The sequence below is a fragment of the Herpailurus yagouaroundi genome, unplaced genomic scaffold, assembly GCF_014898765.1.
Source record: "Herpailurus yagouaroundi ecotype Mexico unplaced genomic scaffold, PumYag 187, whole genome shotgun sequence".
Classification (NCBI taxonomy): Eukaryota; Metazoa; Chordata; class Mammalia; order Carnivora; family Felidae; genus Herpailurus; species Herpailurus yagouaroundi.
The window spans coordinates 1,920,862-1,940,997 of record NW_024412418.1 but is presented as its reverse complement, the minus strand read 5'-3'; the positions used below and the strand labels follow the sequence as shown (position 1 = coordinate 1,940,997).

Below are 20,136 nucleotides of genomic sequence, written 5' to 3'. Positions count from 1 at the left end.
CTCTGTGCTGACAGTGCAGAACCTGCTTGGGATTCTCTCTTTCTCACACTCTCTCTGCTTCTCTCTCTCTCTCTCAAAATAACTAAACTTTAAAAAATGTTTAAAAAAGGGGCACCTGGGTGGCTCAGTTGATTAAGCATCCGACTTCAGCTCAGGTCATGATCTCATGATCTGTGGGTTCGAGCCCCACGTCGGGCTCTGTGCTGACAGCTCAGAGCCTGGAACCTGCCTCGGATTCTGTGTCTCCCTCTCTCTCTGCCCCTCCCCCACTCATGCTCAGTCTCTCTCTGTCTCTCAAAAATGAATAAACATTTTTAAGAAATTTAAAAATGTTTAAAAAAAAAAGAAATGAAGATCAAGGAAACAAGGAAAACAGGAAACCCCAATGAGAACCTACTGCGTGCCTGTTGTCGGGCTTGGCACTTTCAGACACAGAATCTCCACTAATTTTCACCACGCTCCCGAGCCAGGCATTATACTCTCCCCACGTTTAAAATGACTGGGCTAGGGGCACCTCTGTGGCTCAGTCGGTCAAGCATCTGACTCTTTTTTTTTTTTTTAATTTTTTTTTTTTCAACGTTTATTTATTTTTGGGACAGAGAGAGACAGAGCATGAACGGGGGAGGGGCAGAGAGAGAGGGAGACACAGAATCGGAAACAGGCTCCAGGCTCTGAGCCATCAGCCCAGAGCCCGACTCGGGGCTCGAACCCACGGACCGCGAGATCGTGACCTGGCTGAAGTCGGACGCTTAACCAACTGCACCACCCAGGCGCCCCAAGCATCTGACTCTTAATTTCAGCTCAGGTCATGATATCACAGTTGCGAGATCCAGCCCCACATCCAGCAGGCGTAGAGCCTGCTTGAGATTCTCTCTCTCTTCTCTCTCCACCCCTCCCCCTCTTCAAAAGAAATTTAAAATGAGTGGGCTGAAGTCTATCACTTCTCCAAGGTCATGCAGCGAGCAGGGTAAGCAGTGGGGAGGTGAGATAACATTAACCGAACTCCCAAGGAAGCCCTGAGGATAAGTACTCAGTGACTGCAGACTGTGTTTTTAACATGGCTGGGCCTGTTCCAGGCTCAAGGACACAGGAGAGTCACTTTTCCCATGACTTCTTTCCTTGTTCCAGGTCTGATGGAAGAGGAAAACCGGATGGGGGTGGTCTACTTTCACTTCCACCCCTTCTCAACAGACCCAGCAGTGGCTCCCCTCCTCTTTGTGGCCTTCGTGGTGAAGACTTAGGAAGTCTCATTGGGAACATCACCATTGGGCTCACGGTCTGGCGAGATCACTCCCCCCACACCCCGAGGTACTTCTTCCTCTTCGCACTGGCTGTGCTGGCAATTGGCTACTCCACCAACATTGCTCCCCTGACTCTGGCTGGCATCCTTTCCACGGGGCACATGCTCATCTCTCTCCCTGGCTGTGGGGCCTAGATGTTCCCCTTCATTCTTCTTAGAGGGTCTGACTGTGTCTCGCTTGCTGCCATGGCCTACGACAGGTACATGGCAATCTGCCACCCAGTGCATTACCACATCGTCATGAGTTGGTGGCTCTGTGGGCAGATGACTTTAGGTTCTTTGGGCCTGGGATTCCTGTTGTCACTGCCTTTGACCGTCCTGATCTGCCACCTTCCATTCTGTGGCCGCAATGAAATCTTCTGCTTCTTCTGTGACATGCCTGCCGTCATGCGCCTGGCCTGTGTGGATACCCGCATGCACGAGGCAGCTCTCTATGCCATCAGGGTGGCCACAGTGGCTGTCCCCTTCCTCCTGATCTGCCTCTCCTATGGCTACATTGTGGCCACCATCCTGAGGATGAATTCAGCTGAGGGAAAGTGCCGGGCTTTCTCCACCTGTTCCTCCCACCTCATCGTGGTTCTCCTGCAGTTTGGATGTTGCACCCTTATCTACCTTCACCCCAGCTCCAGTTCCTCTCCAGAAGAGGCCCGGGAAGTGTCTGTTGTCTGCACCCTTTTTGCACCAGTGCTAAACCCCTTGATCTATAGCATAAGGAGTCAAGAGGTGACTGATGCGGGAAGAAGACTTACGGTAAGAACGTGCTGGTTCAGGAAACCAGAAATATTCCTTCCTGGAAGAAATATTCCCCAAACCAGTAGAGGCATGATCTGAAGGACAGGAAGCTCTAAAGCAAAGAGGAAGGAGTGGAGAGATGACTGTCTCCATGGCCCTCTCAGCCAGGGGATGCTCATCAGTGCACATTCCTCCCTTTTTAGGAGATTCTGGTGAGGAAGCCCTGGATCGGCCCTGACTACTTAGCCAGCCTCCTCTCTCATCATAGTGCTTAGAATAAGGACTAGACAGGAGTGTCAGTGAAGAAGAGGGTGAATAAATGGATGGACAGGGTGACAGTATGACTGGGGCTTCCCCAAACAACTATCACTCTTCCTTCCTTCCTTCCTTCCTTCCTCCTTTCCTTTTCTTTTCTTTCTTTCTTTCCTTCTTTCTTTCTTTCTTTCATTCTTTTCTTTATTTCTTCCTCCTTTTCTTTCTTTCTTTCTTTCTTTCTTCTTCCTTCTCTTTCTTTCTTTCTTTCTTTCTTTCTTTCTTTCTTTCTTCTTCCTCCTTTCCTTTTCTTTCTTTCTTTCTTTCTTTCTTTCTTTCTTTCTTTCTTTCTTTCTTTTTTTCTTTCTTTCTTCTTCCTTTTCTTTCTTTCTTTCCCTCACACCTAATTAACTTAACCTGATGAAGATAATCTTCTGGGAAAGCTCTTAAGGAAATGCTTCTGTAAAAGACCAACAACATACCAGATAGAATGGTGGCTTGGCTGTGAATAAAATGAGTCTGTTGTGACAGAAGCCAGGCTGTGTGAAAGTAAAACTCACGAGCATATTGAAAATGCAACCTGTTCACTCATGGACGTTACTGGACACAAATCCTTTTATGTATATTCTAAGATATGATTATTACTCAGGTAAGTTTGACTTAGAAATTAAAAACCTTCAAGAAAGCATAGTAAAACCCAATGACTTGATTTGTAGTGAAATACAGAGCTCACCACTTCCGGTCTTTGCTCTTAGGAAAACGATCTTTGGGATCACACAGCATTTGCCGCAGCGTCTCTCTGGTTTCTCTTTCTGGAGAGGTGAGATGTAGGTCAAGATGAAGGTCAAGACCTCTTCTATCAACAGCAAAATTCACTGAGCCCCCTCATCTCATGGAAACATAGCACATTTGCCAACTATGTCCAGTGTGGTTTGCAGTTGCATGTGGGAGAACCAGATTGGATGTTGGGGTCAGCTGGATGCACTCAGTGACTCACTGGGGAATGTGAAGAGACCATCTGGAAAAAGGTGCATTGGTCATAGAAATCACTTCATGGCCTCCTTGGATGCAGTCACTTTCTCTCCCAAACTCCCTGGAGTCTGATTCTAGAAGAAGGATCCAAAGATGACACCTGCCCACTTATCCTTCCTGAAACATGTTCCAGGTCAGTTAGGCTTTCAAATGGTTGGTGACTGCTTTTCAGGAACTGTTTTGCATTTTTCTTTCTAGATTGCTTTGACAACTTCCTGCCAAGTTCTCTCTCTCACACACATACACACCCCTGTAGTCTTCATTTTTTTTAAGTTTATTTATTTATTTTGAGAGAGAGAGAGAGAGAGAGAGAGAGAGAGAATCCCAAGCAGTCTCCTAGCTGTCAGTGCACAGCCCAACATGGGGCTCAAACTCAAACTCATGAACCATGAGATTATGACCTGAGCCAAAGTCGAGAGTTGGATGCTTAATGGACTGAACCACCCAGGAGCCCCGTAGTCTTCATTTTTAGCAATGTTCACTGAATTTTCAGTTACTGATTCTTGAAATGAAAATTTTAGGTGACACATGAATGAAAATGAGAGATTACAAGATAGAACTGGCATAATACATGTTGATAGGTAACAAAAAGTGAGTGAGTTGAATTTAACTGAAGAAAAACATTGGGGCACCTGGGTGGCTCTGTCGGCTAAGTGTTCGACTTCAGCTCAGGTCACAATCTCGAAGTTCGTGGGTTCGAGCCCCGCGTCAGGCTCTGTGCTGACAGCTCAGAGCCTGGAGCCTGCTTTAGATTCTGTGTCTCCCTCTCTCTCTGCCCCTCCCCACTCACACTCTCTCTCTGTCTCTCAAAAGTAAATAAATGTTTAAAAAAATTAAAAAAACAATACAGAGAGATAAGTGCTATAATTGGGGGTGGGGACAAAGCCACCACAGAGCCTGGAGCAGGGAGTAAACTTTCCCTTTGTGGAGGGGGAAGGTGTGCATATGGGAACATGGCTTCATTTAACAGATGACACCTGGCTGAGCTCTGAAAGATTCCTGGAATTTGTTTAGGTGCACAAGATATTAATCTCTACCTGGATTAATTAGAATTGTGTATCTTTTACTTGCTATTTTTTTTAACATTTATTTATTTTTGAGAGACGGAGAGGGACAGAGCATGAGCAGGGGAAGAATTGTGTATCTTTTAAACGCTCTCAAACTTGGAGAGTAAAAATTAAGCAATAATTAGAATATAGCTCAGTCTAGTAGCAGTTAAACCAGTTTGGAATATCACGTCTCCAAACAACTCCTATTTTTGTTCATTGACCTACAGGGGATGGTCAAGTGAAAACCCAAGTTAGCCTCTTGGGGCTTTACTGAACCGACACTGGCAGGGAAATCTCCAGAAAGAAGATGAGAAGAACTGAGAGCTGAGAGAGACAACTCAGAATTCTGTCTCTGCAAGGGCTAGAGTCCTATGCTTTTCCCTTGAGAGGAGGCAGCAGGGAAGGCTTAACAGCGTCTGGATGTGTGCTCCCCTCGGTGCTGGGTGGTTTTTCAGAGTCAGTCTCCATGGTTCCCAAGATTATTAAGAAGGGGATTCCACTGTGGCCTTCACTCAGCCTCAGGGAATGATGTGGTTGCCAGTCTCTCCAGGCAGAAGGTAAGGAGGGTAGATGCAAGACCAGGTTGATGAGTTGTTTGTTGTATGGTCTAGACCCTGGGAAATGGACCAATGAACCCTACTGACCTTGGGATTCCCTGGGCTTTCTGGGGTGAAGTTACAATTAGATGGGAACATTTGTACAATTTCCTGGAGTGAATGAAGTGACAGTGTTTATGCCAAATATTCTAACAACAAACAAGTCTCTGAACCAGTCCACCACCAAGAGTGAGAGAAGAGTCTGCCTCTCCCTTAAAATGTGACTGATTTCCTAGATTGCCTAAGAGTGGTGAGAAGTTATCCACCCTCCTTTGTAGGAGGAGTCCGTGCTTTGATGGAACACCCAGAAAATATTATGTAATCTATTTAGTTTCCAGGTGATACAGTCAATGCCTGGTTGATAGTAGATGCTCAGTAAATCCTTGTTGATTGAGTGAATGCATAAATAGTCCTGTTAGTTCCACTCTGTAAGGGAAGAAGGCAGAGGAGTATGCAAAGGTCTTTATGGAAGAGGAAAGCCTCTCTCTGTGGATGTTTGCCAAGTCTTTGGAAGCAGTACTGGTGCCAAGAGACTCATCAAAGAAGATGCAACATTATTGAGAGTTTGTATTTCCTGGGTGAGAAGAGAGTCGGAATTCTCTGATCCAACCTTCAAGTAGCAAGGCATTAGGCAGCAGCAAAGGCAGAAGAAAGCAGACAATGGAAGAGAACATTTAACTATGACCAAGCCCACAGGATTGTCATCTTTGTACCACTGAGGGGACCCCAGAGGAGGAGCAAGTTTGAGATCGAAGAGTGGAGAGATTTCTCATTCACTCGTCAACACCTTGGACGAAGACACAAAAGGCAAGAATAATTGTTTTGTTTGTATAATAGATGTATCACGCTTCGTAGGCTCCTAAAAATAGAGTGCCTTGCGATCAAACCCTAGTTACAGCAAGATCAAAATCAACTTGCACAGTACAGAAGACAAGAGAGAAATAGAGATGGAGTTACTAGAGTTGAGGAATGCTAAGCAGTTGAATATAAAACTTAGTTTTGGGCTTCCTAGCAGCTAAGACGAAAAGGGAAGCATGAATTATGTAACTTTAATAGTCAAGTAGGATGACATATATTTTATTAAGAGAGAAATGTGTGTGTCTGGCCAGGGGTCTGGGGAATGGGTTGTGAATTCAGGTGAGTCTAAGGAATGAAAATGAGAATTCTTTATCCAAGGAGTGTTGAACATCCCTTCTGTAATCAAGGTGATTGCGTATTGCAGTGGAATTCACTCTAGTTTTTAAGACATTCCACACAGAGAACCTTTTACTTTTAAACTTCTCTGAAAACCTATTGGTGTTCTGAAGGAAACTTTGAGGGATACTGGAGGTAGTATGCTTAAGAGATGTGGTCTCCAGGAGCTATGTCTATTGCCCAGTTAGTTATAGCTTTGTGAAACATGTTCATTAAATTTGTAGATGACAGTGGGAGCAAAATTGATTACTCACTGGAGTAAAGAATTGAAATTCTCCATAAGATCTTGATGGACTAGAATGATGAGCTGAATCTAAGGGGTTGGCTTTAAGAAGAGATGAGGATAAAGGAAAAAAGAGAGGGGAAGGAAAGGAGGAAAAGAAAGGAAAAGAAAGGAGGAAAGGAAAAGAAAGAAGGGAGGAAGGAAAGAAGGAAGGGAGGGAGGTTCACAACAATAAACCCAGCCCGTATCTAGATGTTAATCCTGGTTCCAACAATGACTGCTTGTATAACTAGGGGTGTGCTAGGGAACTTCTGTTTCCTTGCCTCTCAAATGAGAATTCTAAAAATCAATGAAACTTTTGTAATTGAAAAAGTAAACACACATTTTTGGAAGGAAATTTGAAAACTGGAGAAAAGCATGAAGAAAACAGTAATCACCCATTTTTCTCAAAAACACTGAGAGTTTACCATCCTCCTTTATATTGGTCGCATAATTTGTTCATGCGATGCATAGTCTTGCCTCTTTGTTTTCTTCATTTAATGTTATAAGCGTCTTCTCATCTTATTAAACCTCTTCATTATAACAATTTCAATGGCAATGTAATAGTTCATCATATGAATATATGTCAAGGGATTCAAACATTACTTTTGTAAGTGTTGATTTATTTTTGAGCGAGAGAGAGAGAACATGAGTGGGGGAGCGACAGAAAGAGAGGGAGACAGGATCTGAAGCAGGCTCTGTGCTGACAGCAGTGAGCCTGATGTGGGGCTCAAACCCATGAACTGCTAGATCATGACCTGAGCTGAAGTCAGATGTTCAACCAACTGAACCACCCAGGTGCCCCAAAACATTACTTTTTGTTAAGTATTTGTTTTGTCTCCTTATAAAAAATTATTAAGGCACACTGCACACATCTTTGTGCGTTTGGCTCCATATTCCAGGCTATTTCCTTAGGAAAATGTCCTTTAATGTTGAGAGTACTGATTCAATGCATAGGACATCTTTTTTTTTTTTTTTGATGTTTATTTATTTATTTTGAAAGAGAGTGTGCAAGCAACACTGGGGTGGTACAGAGAGAGAGGGAGACAGAGAATCCCAAGCAGGCTCTGCACTGTCAGCACAGAGTCCGAAATGGGGCTCAATCCCATGAACCATGAGATCATGATCTGAACCGAAATCAAGAGTCAGACGCTCAACTGACTGAGCCACACAGGCACCTCCAACGCATGTGACATCTTAAATTACTTCTTGAAAACACTGATTATCTTTCCAGAAAGGATACACCTCTTTAGTATCAGAGTGCTAAAATGAAGATTCCTATTTCTACTTCAAAAGTACTAAGTATCAGTCACCAGCATTGATAGAGCTTCAGTAAATCTCCAGGGTTCATGTCAATACAGCATTACATAGTGCCTGACACTGTACTAGGTCCTGGGCATTAGTAAAAAATGGGACCCAATTGTCCCTTGCCCCCTTGGGGCTTAGAGTCCAAGGAGCGGATGGAAATATACATGTGAACACAGAGGCAAACACATGCAGGGAATGGTGAGATCCCTGGTTATAGATAGTAGTTCTTTTTCTTATAACTGTTTGTCCCATTAGTGTTTAATTCACAGAGATCAAATATTTGGGGTAGAGGATGTGCTGTCCATTCTCACTCTGCATAGAGAGAAAGGCAGGCAAGTGTGTGCTCTTTTTTTTTTAAATGTTTTTTTTTTAAACATTTATTTATTTTTGAGACAGAAAGAGACAGAGCACGAGCGGGGGAGGGATAGAGATAGAGAGGGAGACACAGAACCCGAAGCAGGCTCCAGGGTCTGAGCTGTCAGCACAGAGCTTGACGCCGGGCTCTAACTCACAGACCACGAGATCAGGACCTGAGCCAAAGTCAGATGCTCAACTGACTGAGCCACCCAGGTGCCCCAGGCATGTGCTCTTAATGTTGTTCCAGAAAAGGAATTAGCATTTTCAAGGAATAAAACTCTCAGAAAGTTCCAGATGAAAAATTTCCTACCATGATTCCAGCCATCTTCTAGCCCTCCTACCGGACACGAGGCTGTGCCAAACAGATGACCCATGCAGGGGCAGATGCATTTAGGAAAGGAAAACACGTTACTTCCAAAGCATGCAGGGAGTCAGACTTTAAAAAGACTGGCTTGTAATACACAAAAACCCAACAAATACTCAAAGGGTAAAACTGTAAGTCAGCAAGAATATAAGGTTGTATTATTCTGTGTATGGTGGAAAACAACATTCTTACATGATTACTATATTTTCAAAGATCATGACACATCTTCAGACATCAGCATAGCAAAAATAAACAAAAAAATACATTCTTTTGGGCATCCATAAACCAGTCAGGCTGATCTGTTTTGGTTTAACTCGGGGTGCAAAGTGGTCCCCCCTTCTTACTGTGGCATTGTGAGTTGCTTAATCATTGGAAGAAAGGCAAACTGTCAGTTTTATGTTTCTGCAGGAGATGTAATATGGGTTGTGTGTGTGTGTGTGTGTGTGTGTGTGTGTGTTATTGGGGGAGGGGAGGATAAATACCCTACTGCTCTTTATGCTACTTTTCATTCTCCTGTCAGTAGCTTTCATCAGCCAAACCCAACCAGAAACCACAGGGGGAGGGTGACTGACTAATGCAGTCCTTAGTGACTAGCCTCCCAGGGGCAGAGCAGGGTGGAGAGTCGATCTGGGGAGCAGACCTAGAATAGTCAGGAAAACCTTCCTTTTGCACATCACTAAGAGGAAGAGTAATCTCTAAAATGATGGAAATGGAAAAGCAGAAAAGTGGAAAAAAGATGGAAAAGTGTCTAGAGAGGTAGGAAGGGAGTCTGGGCAGAATAGCATTACAGAGGCTATGGGTGGGGAATTTCAAGGAGTAGGGAGTAGCTGGCAGCTTCAAGTCCAAAGTAGCTGTTGGATTCAATGACTTGGAAGTCGTTGGTGAACTTCATTAGAGTGGTTTCAGGTAGTAAGATGGAAACTGGGTTGCCTGGGCTAAAGAGTAGGAAATAGTCATGATGGGAAGGGGCTAGGGAACCATTAGAGGGTGATGTCAGATGGAGGGAATGTGTTATGGATGTGTTATAGATCCTATGTTATAGGTCCAGCACTAGTGACAATTGCTTCCAAGTAGCTTCTGTAATTTTTTTTCTGGGAGGCTGGGTCATCCACTGCTAGTGAGGAAGGAGGTAGCAGAAGAGGAGACTTGAAGAGACCAGGGAAATTTGCACTAGTTTTGGAGGGGACCAGAAGGAGGAGCTCTTTAGAGGATGGGGGTCAGTACTAGGGTTGATAATGCCCCTTTGTTGTGGCCCCACTCAGCAGGATTTTGTAATCTTTAGTCGTGGTCAACCTGGAATAGGTATGTTGGATATTACAGAAGGTAACAACAGGGTTGGCAAAAGGTCAAGGAGCCATGGATGGGGATAATATTGGCAAAAACTAATGGAAGGTATGAACCATAGGTCTTGGTTGGGTGAGGAAGGGAGTAAAGCCCAAAGGAGGCTTATTTGGGGGAACTGGAGGCGTCAAAGTGGTCTTGAAGAGGGAGAAGAAGTGTTCCTGATTATTGCTCACACTCATGGAGAGTTCACTAGGGGCCAGACACATTTACTTCTCACAACAATCCTAAGAGTTCTGTCCCATTGTCATCTTTATAGATATAGAAATTGAAGCAGAAAGCTTCATCAAGTTGCTCTAGGTCATACTCCTGGTCAATGGCAGATCAGGGATTAGAACCTAGATGGTCCAAACCCAGAGGCTGCACTGTTGAGAACCAGGCAAGGGATGAGGGCACAGAGGAATTTGTCATCTGAATATGGTACTGTGTGATTTAAGATTTCAGTGCTGACTTGAACAGATACTTACACACCTATGTTTACAGCAGCATTGTTCACAATAGACAAAAGGTGGAAACAATCCAAGTGTCTGTGAACAGATGAATGGATGAGCAAAATGTGGTATTTACACACAATGGAATACTATTCAGCCGTAAAAAATAAAGGAAATTTGACATGTGCAACCACATGGCTGGACCTTGAAAGCATTATGCTGAGTGAAATAATCCAGACACAGAAGGACAAATACCATATGATTCCACTTGTATGAGGTTCCTAGAATGGGCAAACTCATAGAGACAGAAATCAGGGTAGAAGTGACTGGAGTTTGGGAGGATGACATATGGGGAGTTATTGTTTAGTGGGTACAGAGTTTTTGTTGGGATGATTTTAAAAAGTTTGGTTATGGATAGAGGTGATGTTTACCCAACATGGTGGATGTATTTAATGCCCCTGAATCATATACTTACATGAGGCTAAACTTAGAAATATTATGCATGTATATTTTACCACAATTAAAAAAAAATATTTCTGTGGTGAACTACTTTTGGGTGATTACAACAAGAAGTCTGATTTAAAAGCAAGTTGATGAGTTTAGGCAGGAGGTGAAGACCGTTGGGGTTGAGGAGATCAAGGAAGGGAGAGGCCAAGGATTGAATGGGTCACCCGGCAGGAGCTCTGCGTCCTGCCTTCATTCTCTCCTCAGGGGGGCAGCACCGCGCCATCCGCAGGCCCAGCTTGTTGACTACATGGAGGGTACAAATCAGACTGGGATGATTCACTTCTACTTCCGCCCCTTCTCCAAACTCCCCGAGGTGCAGATGCTGATTTTCGTGGCCTTCCTCGTCATGTACCTGGTCAGCATCGGCGGCAACGGCTCCATTTCTCTCATCATCTGGAGCAACCATTCTTTGCACACCCCCATGTACTTCTTCCTGGCCAGCTTGGCAGCTCTGGAGATCTGCTACTCTTCCACCATTGCCCCTCTGACTCTGGCCAGCGTCCTGTCCGCAGAGAGAGCCCTCATCTCCCTGCCTGGCTGTGGTGCCCAGATGTTCTTCTTCATCTTCCTGGGCAGCGCTGACTGCATTCTACTAGCTGTCATGGCCTATGACAGGTTTGTGGCCATCTGCCACCCTTTGCGTTACACCCTCATGATGAGCTGGCGGTTGTGCGTCCAGCTGGCCCTGGGGTCTCTGGCGCTGGGGTTCATCTTGGCCATGCAGCTGACTGTGCTCATCTTCCGCCTCCCCTTCTGCCGCAGCCAAGAAATCAGCCTGTTCTACTGCGATGTCCTCCCTGTCATGAGACTGGCCTGTGCAGATACGTGGGTCCATGAGGCCACCCTGTTGGTGGTCAGCCTCACCGTCCTCACCATCCCCTTCCTGCTTATCGCCCTCTCCTACGTTTTCATCATGGCCGCCATCCTGAAGATCCGCTCGGCAGAGGGGAGGCACAAGGCCTTCTCCACCTGCTCCTCCCACCTGACTGTGGTCCTGCTCCAGTACGGATGTGGAAGCCTCATCTACTTGTGCCCCAGCTCCAGGTACTCTCCAGAGAGAGGCCAGGTAGTGTCTGTGGTTTACACCTTCATCACCCCTGTGCTGAACCCCTTGATCTACAGCATGAGAAACAGAGAGCTTACGGATGCTTTGAAGAGAACAATGACGAGGTTCCTGTTGTCCTGAACACGGTGAACGCTCTGGATGTTCCTCTACAACACTGCTGGGAAGACGCAAATGAGTATGCCTTCTGAAAGACAAGGAGATGGGGGCTAAGAGGTCACCGGTTTTATGCTGTTCCTTCTTCCCGGTTATATTATTTTCTTTCCTCGGCCTCATTTTTCCTCATTTTCCTCATACATTTTTCTTTCCTCGGCCTCAGATCCTTCATCTCTAAAATGGGGATTAAAATGTCCCACCCGACTTAAATTCTGGGGTGGTTTTGTGTGTAATGAGATACATGACGTGAAACTACTTAGTGGCTTTTAAAGGGAGATACGGCAGGAATGTCGTTCTTACTTATCGTCACCATTACACGTAAAGTCGGTGTCCAGTTCTCGGGCTCTTTGCAGGCCCACAGGTTGCTCATGTGGGCGGGTAGCGGGGGTAGAGCCAAGAAAAGGATGCACATCCGCCTGGGAACATCGGAGCCACTTTCTCCTTATGCCAGCAGTGCAAATGCTGAGTTTGTGCCTTGCTGAATTCTCTTTCATCCTCAGTTCTCTTCCAGGGAAAGGTGACGGGGAAAGCGCTGGAGTTTAAACGCTCTATTTTCTTACTTTTACACCCAGAGCGAATCTGTCTCCATCTCAGTCTCTGACTCTGTATTAGCTCTTAGTCTGCATCTAACTCACTCTCCCCATGCCCACAGGGGCTCCTCCCGCTGTGGGTTTCAGACAACACACATACACACACTCACACTCACATATCGCACATTTCTATCTGTCCCTGGCTTCTATGGTCTGAATATTTGTGTTCCCCGCCCCCCACACCCAGCCCCAACACCACCCACCTCATGAACAAGATTATACTTTTATAAAAGAAACCCCACAGAGCTCCCTGGCCTGTTCCACCATGTGAGGTTACAAGAAATCTGTGACCGGGAGGAGGTTCCTCACCCAACATTGACCTCAGGCTTCCAGCCTGCAGAACTCTGAGAAAGAAATTTCTGTTGTTTATAAAGCCACCCAGTCTGTGGTACTTTGTTAAGGATGGATGAAGGCAGTAAGTATATACAATATGCACATGAGCAAGCGGGGGAGGGGCACAGAGAAAGACTCTTAAGCAGGTTTCATGCTCAGTGCAGAGCCCAGTTTGGGGCTCGATCCCATGACCCTGGGATCATGACCTGAGCCAAAATCAAGAGTTGGACCCTCACCTGACTGAGCCATCCGGGTGCCCCAGAAAGATTGCTTTTTTAATTGAGCCTCTCTAGGTAGCAGGGGGGTAATGGATTCAGGTAGAGCAAAGCTAGTTCTGTGAAGACAAACACTGGCTGGACACAATGAGGGGAAGGGCCCCTAAAGCGGCTGTGAACAGGAGGGTGATTGTTTCAGGACGATCCGCCTCAGGGTAATGGCGTCAGAACATAGATGGTTTACTGTCTTTTTATAGGGTGAGGGAAGCTCATTTATTCCTCTCCTTGTTGAATAGCGAGTGATTTATTGGGGTGCCTGGCTGGCTCAGTCGGTGGAGCGGTGCAACTCTTGATCCCTGGGTCGTCAGTTCAAGCCCCCCGGTTGGGTGTGGAGCCTGCCAAAAAAAAAAGTGAGTGATTTATTCATTCAACAACATTTAAGAAGGCAGTGAACAACTATTTATTGAACTCTACTGTGTACCTACCTGTAGAAAGGTGAAGTTAAGTCTAGTGGCTTTGAAGAGCACAAACCAGGGCCGCCTGGGTGGCTCAGTCAGTTAAGCCACCGACTCTTGGTTTCAGCTCAGGTCATGATCTCACGGTTTGTGGAACTGAGCCCTGCATCGGACTCCAAGCTGACAGCATGGAGCCTGCTTGAGATTCTCTCACTGCCCTCCCACCGCCCCCCCTCAAAATAAATAAACTTAAGGAAAAAAAAAAAAAAAGAACACAAACCATGATAGCCCAAGGGCAAGTCATACAACGCTATGAGCTTCCAGAGGAGGGACAGCGAAGGGAATCAAGACAAGTTTGACGAGGGAGGTGGCATTTGACCTGCACCATGCAGGTGTCCAGATCTGTGCAAAGAGGAGCAGGGAGGGCATTTCTGAAGGGGGGAATGGTAAGGACAGAAGAACAGAGAAGGAACTCTTTGTGCCTCTGTTTCCTTATCTGGAAAGGCATAAACACTCCGCTACATGTTTTCTTTTTTTCCTGAAAATGTATCACAGGCTTAAAAGGCAGAAACCATGACCCCAAATTTATCTTAAAAGGAACTGAAATGTTCCCGTCTTCCTTTGAAGACAAGAACCTGAAAGGACCTTGTTTGGTCCTTACAGACACTTGCTGTCCCTCCTGCTGTGTTCTACCACAATATTCTACAAGGTCAGTGTTACTTGCAGGACACGAGTCTTGTTGAATCATAGGTGTTTGGGAGAAATAAACTTTATGTGGTCAAGGAAGCATGAAGACGACTGTACCAATCAAACCCCAACCCGTTACTGCAGGTTCGCTCTGTGCCTATAATGTGCAAACGTGCCGCCATGATTCTAAGATGAGGCTATGTTTCTCTATGTTTTCCGAGCTCTGTCACCACTAAAGTCTTCTGTTCCTTGGGGTATCTTATGAAACCTCTTATCCTGTTGAACCTACTTTGGAAGAAGCTGCCTTAGCTGTTGCTGACTCAGTACCAAGAGGGTTTTTTCACTAGCGACGGAAATACTCCAGGCACTTTTCAATTCCCCATGCTTGTTGAGGGAACAAGCGTAGTTGTCCTGGGTTAGTGGGCTTCTTTTCAAGTGATTGCAGAAGGGAATTAATGTTCACCATATATTAGCCCATATATCGTCACAAAACCCATGAGACTGGTGTTATTTTTATCTCTGCTTACAGATAAGGAAACTGACACATGGGGAATTTAAGTCACGTGTTCAAGGTCACACAGTCGGAACGGGCAGAATGTGGGATATGACGGGGATGGTGCTGCTATCTCAGCATGTTATCACTGTACTCTGGGAGTTTGGGGGAGATCCCTTCACTTTTCTGTACTTAATTTCATAATAAACGAGGGGAATAATACCTACTCTACTGCCCTGAATTATTGTGAGATCTTGGGGGTGGGGTGGAGAAAAACTCTAAAAGTACAATGAAAGATTCAGCATGGTTAGTCTAATATCCAAATGGAGGGGCACCTGGCTGGCTCAGTCGGTATAGCATGGAGCCTGCTGAAAAAAAAAATAACATCCGAACGGAGAAATATGCTAGATGGCTTATTTATTTATTTTTTTTAGTTATAAACATTTTACTTTATTTATTTATTTATTTATTTATTTATTTTAACGTTTATTTATTTTTGAGACAGAGAGAGAGAGAGAGAGAGACAGAGTGCGAGCAGGGGAGGGGCAGGGAGAAAGGGAGACACAGAATCCGAAGCGGGCTCCAGGCTCCAAGCCATCAGCACAGAACCCAACATGGGGCTCAACGTGGGGCTCGAACTCACGAGCCGTGAGATCATGACCTGAGCCAGGGTCGGCTGCTTAACCGACTGAGCCACCCAGGTGCCCCCAAACGGGCCTTCTGCAGCTCAAAGTAACAGCAGGCCTCTGTGGAGGAGGCGTCTTTCACCAGCCTCTTCTTAGTAGCACTTTGGGCTTTAGGGCTCCAGGGATTGAAGACTTCGTGTAAACAGGAAAGCAAGTTTATAAGGTCCAAATAGTTTATATTGTCAAATTAGAGGCATAGGTGTATGGCACAGGGAGGTTCGTGCTAGGAAAACATCTGAACGATGTGCTAGAAGACATCTTTGTGAGATAAAAAAAAACATGTTATTTTAAACCCTCAATTTAGTGACACAGAACTCATTCTCCAGAACACGTGGAGTCGCGGTGGGACTTTTAAGAGGTAGGATTCAGGAAGCATCTTTCTTCTTCCTCAGAGAGAAGAAGAGGGGGACCCCCAGGGAGCCTGTGTGTTAGTAGCCAACTATTCTTTGTTCTCCAAATATTTGCATTCTACCTACTTTGTAGTAGCCCTGGGAGGTGAATAACATTGGTTTGTTGCTCTTAAGCTCATGGGCTAGCCAGGGACACAGATGGATAAGCAGCTAGGTACAAGACAGGACGTGCTTTATTGCTTTATTTATTTAAGTTTATTTGAGAGAGAGTGTGCATGTGCGAGTGGGGGGAAGGGCAGAGAGAGAGAGAGAGTGAGAGATGGGGGGTGGGGGGGGGAGAGAGAGAGAGAGAGAGAGAGAGAGAGAGAGAATCACAAGCAGGCTCCAGACTGCCAGTGCAGAACCTGTTGTGGGGCTTGAACTCGCAAACCACAAGATCATGACCTGAGCCGAAGTTGGGCGCTTAACAACGGAGCCAGGGTGTGCTTTAAAAAGAGGTCTGAACAAGTTATGCAGAGGCAGGCAGCGGGGCCACGGGGCCACGTGAGGTTTGGGTTTTGAAGGAGGAGCACGGATCTGTTAGACGTGAAAAGGATTAAGGGCCTGTTAGGCAGAGTTAGGTGGGAAATCCTTGGTGCATCTGGCTCAGAGAGGAGGTGGGCATTCGGTGAGGCTAACGAGGGGCTGTGCATGTCATGGAGGGCATGGGGCCCGGGGCCAGATTGGGCAAAGGCCTGAATACCATTCCAAGAAGAGTCTGTACTCCCTACTCGTTGTAATGAGAAGCTACTGATGAGTTTCCATCAGAAGAAGGACGTAATGGAGGCACATTACACGAAGATTCGCTTACTAAATTTGGTAAACCTTAACCGAACGCCTGATACATTTGTGGCCCTGGGCCTGGCTCTGGGTCCACATCAGTGAAGACAAAAGACAAGGCTGCTGTCCTCAGAGCTTACAGAAGGCGCGCGAGGCAGACCAGTGGCCAGGTAATTCATAGCGTGGTAGGGGCTACGATAAAGCGCAGGGTGTCACCAGAGGCATGTTTGAGGGACACTTAACTCCATCCTGGAGGGGGAAACTTTTACTCTGAGGCCTGGAGAATGTACCAGCAGTGTCCTGGACGAGCATGGGGGAGAAGAGAGCTCTGAGAAAGTGACGTAGCCTAACTCTGGCATTGATTTGGGATCTGAACTATGTACTAGGTAGGCATTGAGAGGACTGCCAGTCTTCATTCTACGTATCATCCCCTCACTGTGAGCGTGGGCTGCACCCAGTGAGTAACTTCCAATGAACAGATACAGCCTAAATGACGTCATAGCTGAGATTAGGTTCAAAAGTGCTTTGGCTTCCATCTCTCCCTCTCGCCTGCCTGTTCTGATGGAAACCAGCTGCCATGTTGTGAGCTGCCCTGTGGAGAGGCGTCACCTGTCGTGCAGTGGGCTCTGGAGGTCCAGAAGGGGTAAGGCCCACTCCCTTCCTCCGATGGGAACGAAGTAGGCTTGGAGGGAGGAGAGAGAAGGAAGCAGAGTTGCCAAACGCCAGGAGCCTTTGGTTGGTCTGTAGAGGTGAAACTGAGTGTCGGCTGGTTTTACACATAGCCAAAATGCAAACACTTGAGTGGATTTGGGCTCTGTTTGTTTAACGGGGAAACAGCTATATCAAAACACAGCAGATGGGAAATGAAGTTCCACCGTGGGGCTGAAGAATAAAAATACATCAGTTGGGGCTCCAACTAAGCCTGGAACCTCAAGTCCCCGTCCACACCTACGCGGAGACCCTAGAGTCCACTTGGGCTCAACATCAAGAGTCTTTTTCACCAGCCCCTGGACTCCCCTTGCCCAGGTACCATATTCCAGTTACTTGACTTTTTCATTTCATTTTGTTTTTAAAATTTTTAACATTTATTGATTTTTGAGAGAGAGAGAGAGAGAGAGACAGAGCACAAGCTGGGGAAGGGAGAGAGAGAGGGAGACACAGAATCCGAAGCAGGCTCTGTGCTCTGAGCTGTCAGCACAGAGCCTGATGTAGGGCTCGAACTCATGGAGTGCGAGATCATGACCTGAGCCGAAGTCCAACAGTTAACAGACTGAGCCACCCAGGCACCCCGACTTTTTCATTTCTTGTATACAGCTAGCAGGTGGAATCCAAACTTCTGCCTGTCAGGGAAGAGCAAATATTAATATGCTACCAGAAAATAAACAAAATGGGGTTCATGCCTAACAAAAGTTTTAAAGAAAGCTTCATGCCTCTAAGTACCTCCCTGCAGTTAAGAGGGCTCTTTGCCCTATTTTCAACATTTTTAAAAAGTTTAAGGGAAATGATACAGTCATTTCTGTTATGGCTCCCTAGGCTAACCAAAAGGTTATTGTACTTTTTCTTGGAATCATCTCATAGGAAATCAAATTTCTTTTTGGTTTCCAAGTTTTATTGAGATATAATTAACACGTGACATGGTATTAGTTTAAGGTTACAGCATAATGACTTGAGATATATAGAGACAGCAAGAACGATCACCACAGTAAGTTTAGTTAACATCTATCACCTCACATAGTTACAATTTTTTTTTTTTTTTTTGTGATGAGAAGTTTTAAGTCTATCATCTTAGTGACTTTCAAATGCACAGTACATTCTTGTTAACTCTAGTCACCATGTTCTATGTTACACCCCCAGGACTTATAACTGGAAGTGTGTATCTTTTGACCTCCTTCACCATGTTGCTCCCCACCCCCTACCCCCCCACCTCTGGCAACCACCACTCTGTTCTCTGCGTCTGAGTTTGAGGAATCCAAATTTCTGATTCCCCAGTAAATATATTTTGTGAAGGCTATGAAATCTTTTAAAACAAGAGATCCATCAATGAAAACAAAGCCTATAGGATACTCTTGATCTTGGAAAGGTTGGGAACCACAAGTTTTGATCAACCTCCTTATTTCACAGATGAGAAAACAGGTTGTGTGGTGTTAAGTGTTAAGTTTTGTGGCAGAAACTCTGCCTACAACTCGGGCCTCCCGGCTGCATATATCAGCAATCATTCTCCAGTCCCATAGCAACTCTCCCTTCATGGAAAGCCCATCTTATGAAGGACAGGTTACACTTCTTAATGTTTGGGCAAAGGCAAGGAACCATAAACAGTGGTGGAAATTATAGGGAGGGAAATTTTTGTTTTGTAGAGCAAAAAAAAAAAAAATTTTGTTTTGTTTTGTTTTTAAACAGTTGGAACTGTTCAATCGGGAAAGATGCTTTCTTGAGAGTGTCTGGAAAAATCGTGAAACAGTTAAAATGGAAAAAAAAAAGCTTACTGGGTGTCAGATGGTGTGGTAGGCCTTTCTGGATTATCTGCATTTATTTATGTATGTTTATTTATTTTGAGAGATAGAGCACAAGTGGGGGAAGGGCAGAGAGAGAAGGGGAGAGGATCTGAAGTGGGCTCTGTGCTGACAGCAGAGAGCCCAATGCGCGGCGCCCCCCCCCCCCCGGAATATGGAAGCTTCATGAATTTGTGTGTCATCCTTGTGCAGGGGCCATGCTGATCTTCTCTATATCGTATATCTATATTTTAGTATATGTGCTGCCCAAAGGAGCACTGGGTTATCTGTTTTTATTAGTGGTCTGTGCCTCCTATGGTCCTGTAACTATTTTACAATTCTGTAGATCGTAGAAAACTGCTAGTAATGCAAATAGTTCTTTTCCATGGAGATGCAAACAAAATCTGATTGAGGTGCCATTGATCTCCTCCCACCCCCGGAAGTCGGTTTTGCATTTAACGTATTCACTTCAGCATTCCTGATGGCCTGCCTGTGTAAGTGTCTGTTTTTTGGGTCCTTCTGTAAACAGGTTTTTCACATTTTACTCGTTCCCTCATTAATTAATGAGTCAAATAAAATCTTTGATGTGTGTTCACTTTATAGTTGTCTGAGAGTCATGATTTTTTTCTTTTTGAAAACAATTCTCTTTAACCAGGAGGTCTTGGATGTTCCATCCCTGGATGTGTTCAGGCAGGTGGTGTGGCCATCCTTGATCCTTATACCAGACTCCTATGGCTCTTTCCAGACTTTAATGTAAAGAGTTGTTCACATCTCTGTTTCCCTCAGGAGACTCTCTTTTCCTGAGGAGGGGGACCCAGCTAATGTATGCGCACTAACAAAAATTTGTTAACGGAAGGGGAAATACGGTGTGCGATTTACTCACCTTTTCCATTTAGGACCACCAGGGGGAGCAGAAGCCTTCCTTTACTAACGTCGGGAACCCACCTAGGGAGCGTCCGGGGTGGAAGGAAGTGTAGCCCAAAGGAGGATCAGGGACGAGAAAGAGTTCATCCAGCCCGACCGCTTACGACCGTATCTTTATGGGAGGAGATGAAGTCAGCCTGGAGCACGCACT

The 20,136-nt window shown here is 45.4% G+C and overlaps 2 protein-coding genes, 1 long non-coding RNA gene and 1 other non-coding gene across 4 annotated transcripts; 3 read left to right on the top strand and 1 right to left on the bottom strand.

Moving 5' to 3' along the window:
* Positions 1-838: 838 nt before the first annotated feature.
* LOC121043758 (olfactory receptor 10V1-like) lies at positions 839-2,338 on the top strand. Its single transcript, XM_040495754.1, is given in 2 exon segments — positions 839-1,233; positions 1,236-2,338. Coding segments are annotated over 2 exon segments (1,023 nt in total). The 5' UTR covers positions 839-1,106; the 3' UTR covers positions 2,132-2,338.
* A 275-nt stretch (positions 2,339-2,613) lies between these two features.
* On the top strand, positions 2,614-7,022 carry LOC121043373 (uncharacterized). The gene is made up of 2 exons (XR_005796817.1): positions 2,614-3,449; positions 4,593-7,022. It is a non-coding gene; the product is annotated as an uncharacterized LOC121043373 (long non-coding RNA).
* Positions 7,023-10,442: 3,420 nt separating this feature from the next.
* LOC121043372 (olfactory receptor 10V1-like) lies at positions 10,443-12,042 on the top strand. Its single transcript, XM_040495048.1, has one exon. The coding sequence runs from the start codon at positions 10,973-10,975 to the stop codon at positions 11,909-11,911; it is 939 nt and encodes a 312-aa protein (XP_040350982.1). The 5' UTR covers positions 10,443-10,972; the 3' UTR covers positions 11,912-12,042.
* Positions 12,043-19,233: 7,191 nt separating this feature from the next.
* LOC121043980 (U6 spliceosomal RNA) lies at positions 19,234-19,340 on the bottom strand. Its single transcript, XR_005797045.1, has one exon. It is a non-coding gene; the product is annotated as a U6 spliceosomal RNA (small nuclear RNA).
* Positions 19,341-20,136: the final 796 nt, after the last annotated feature.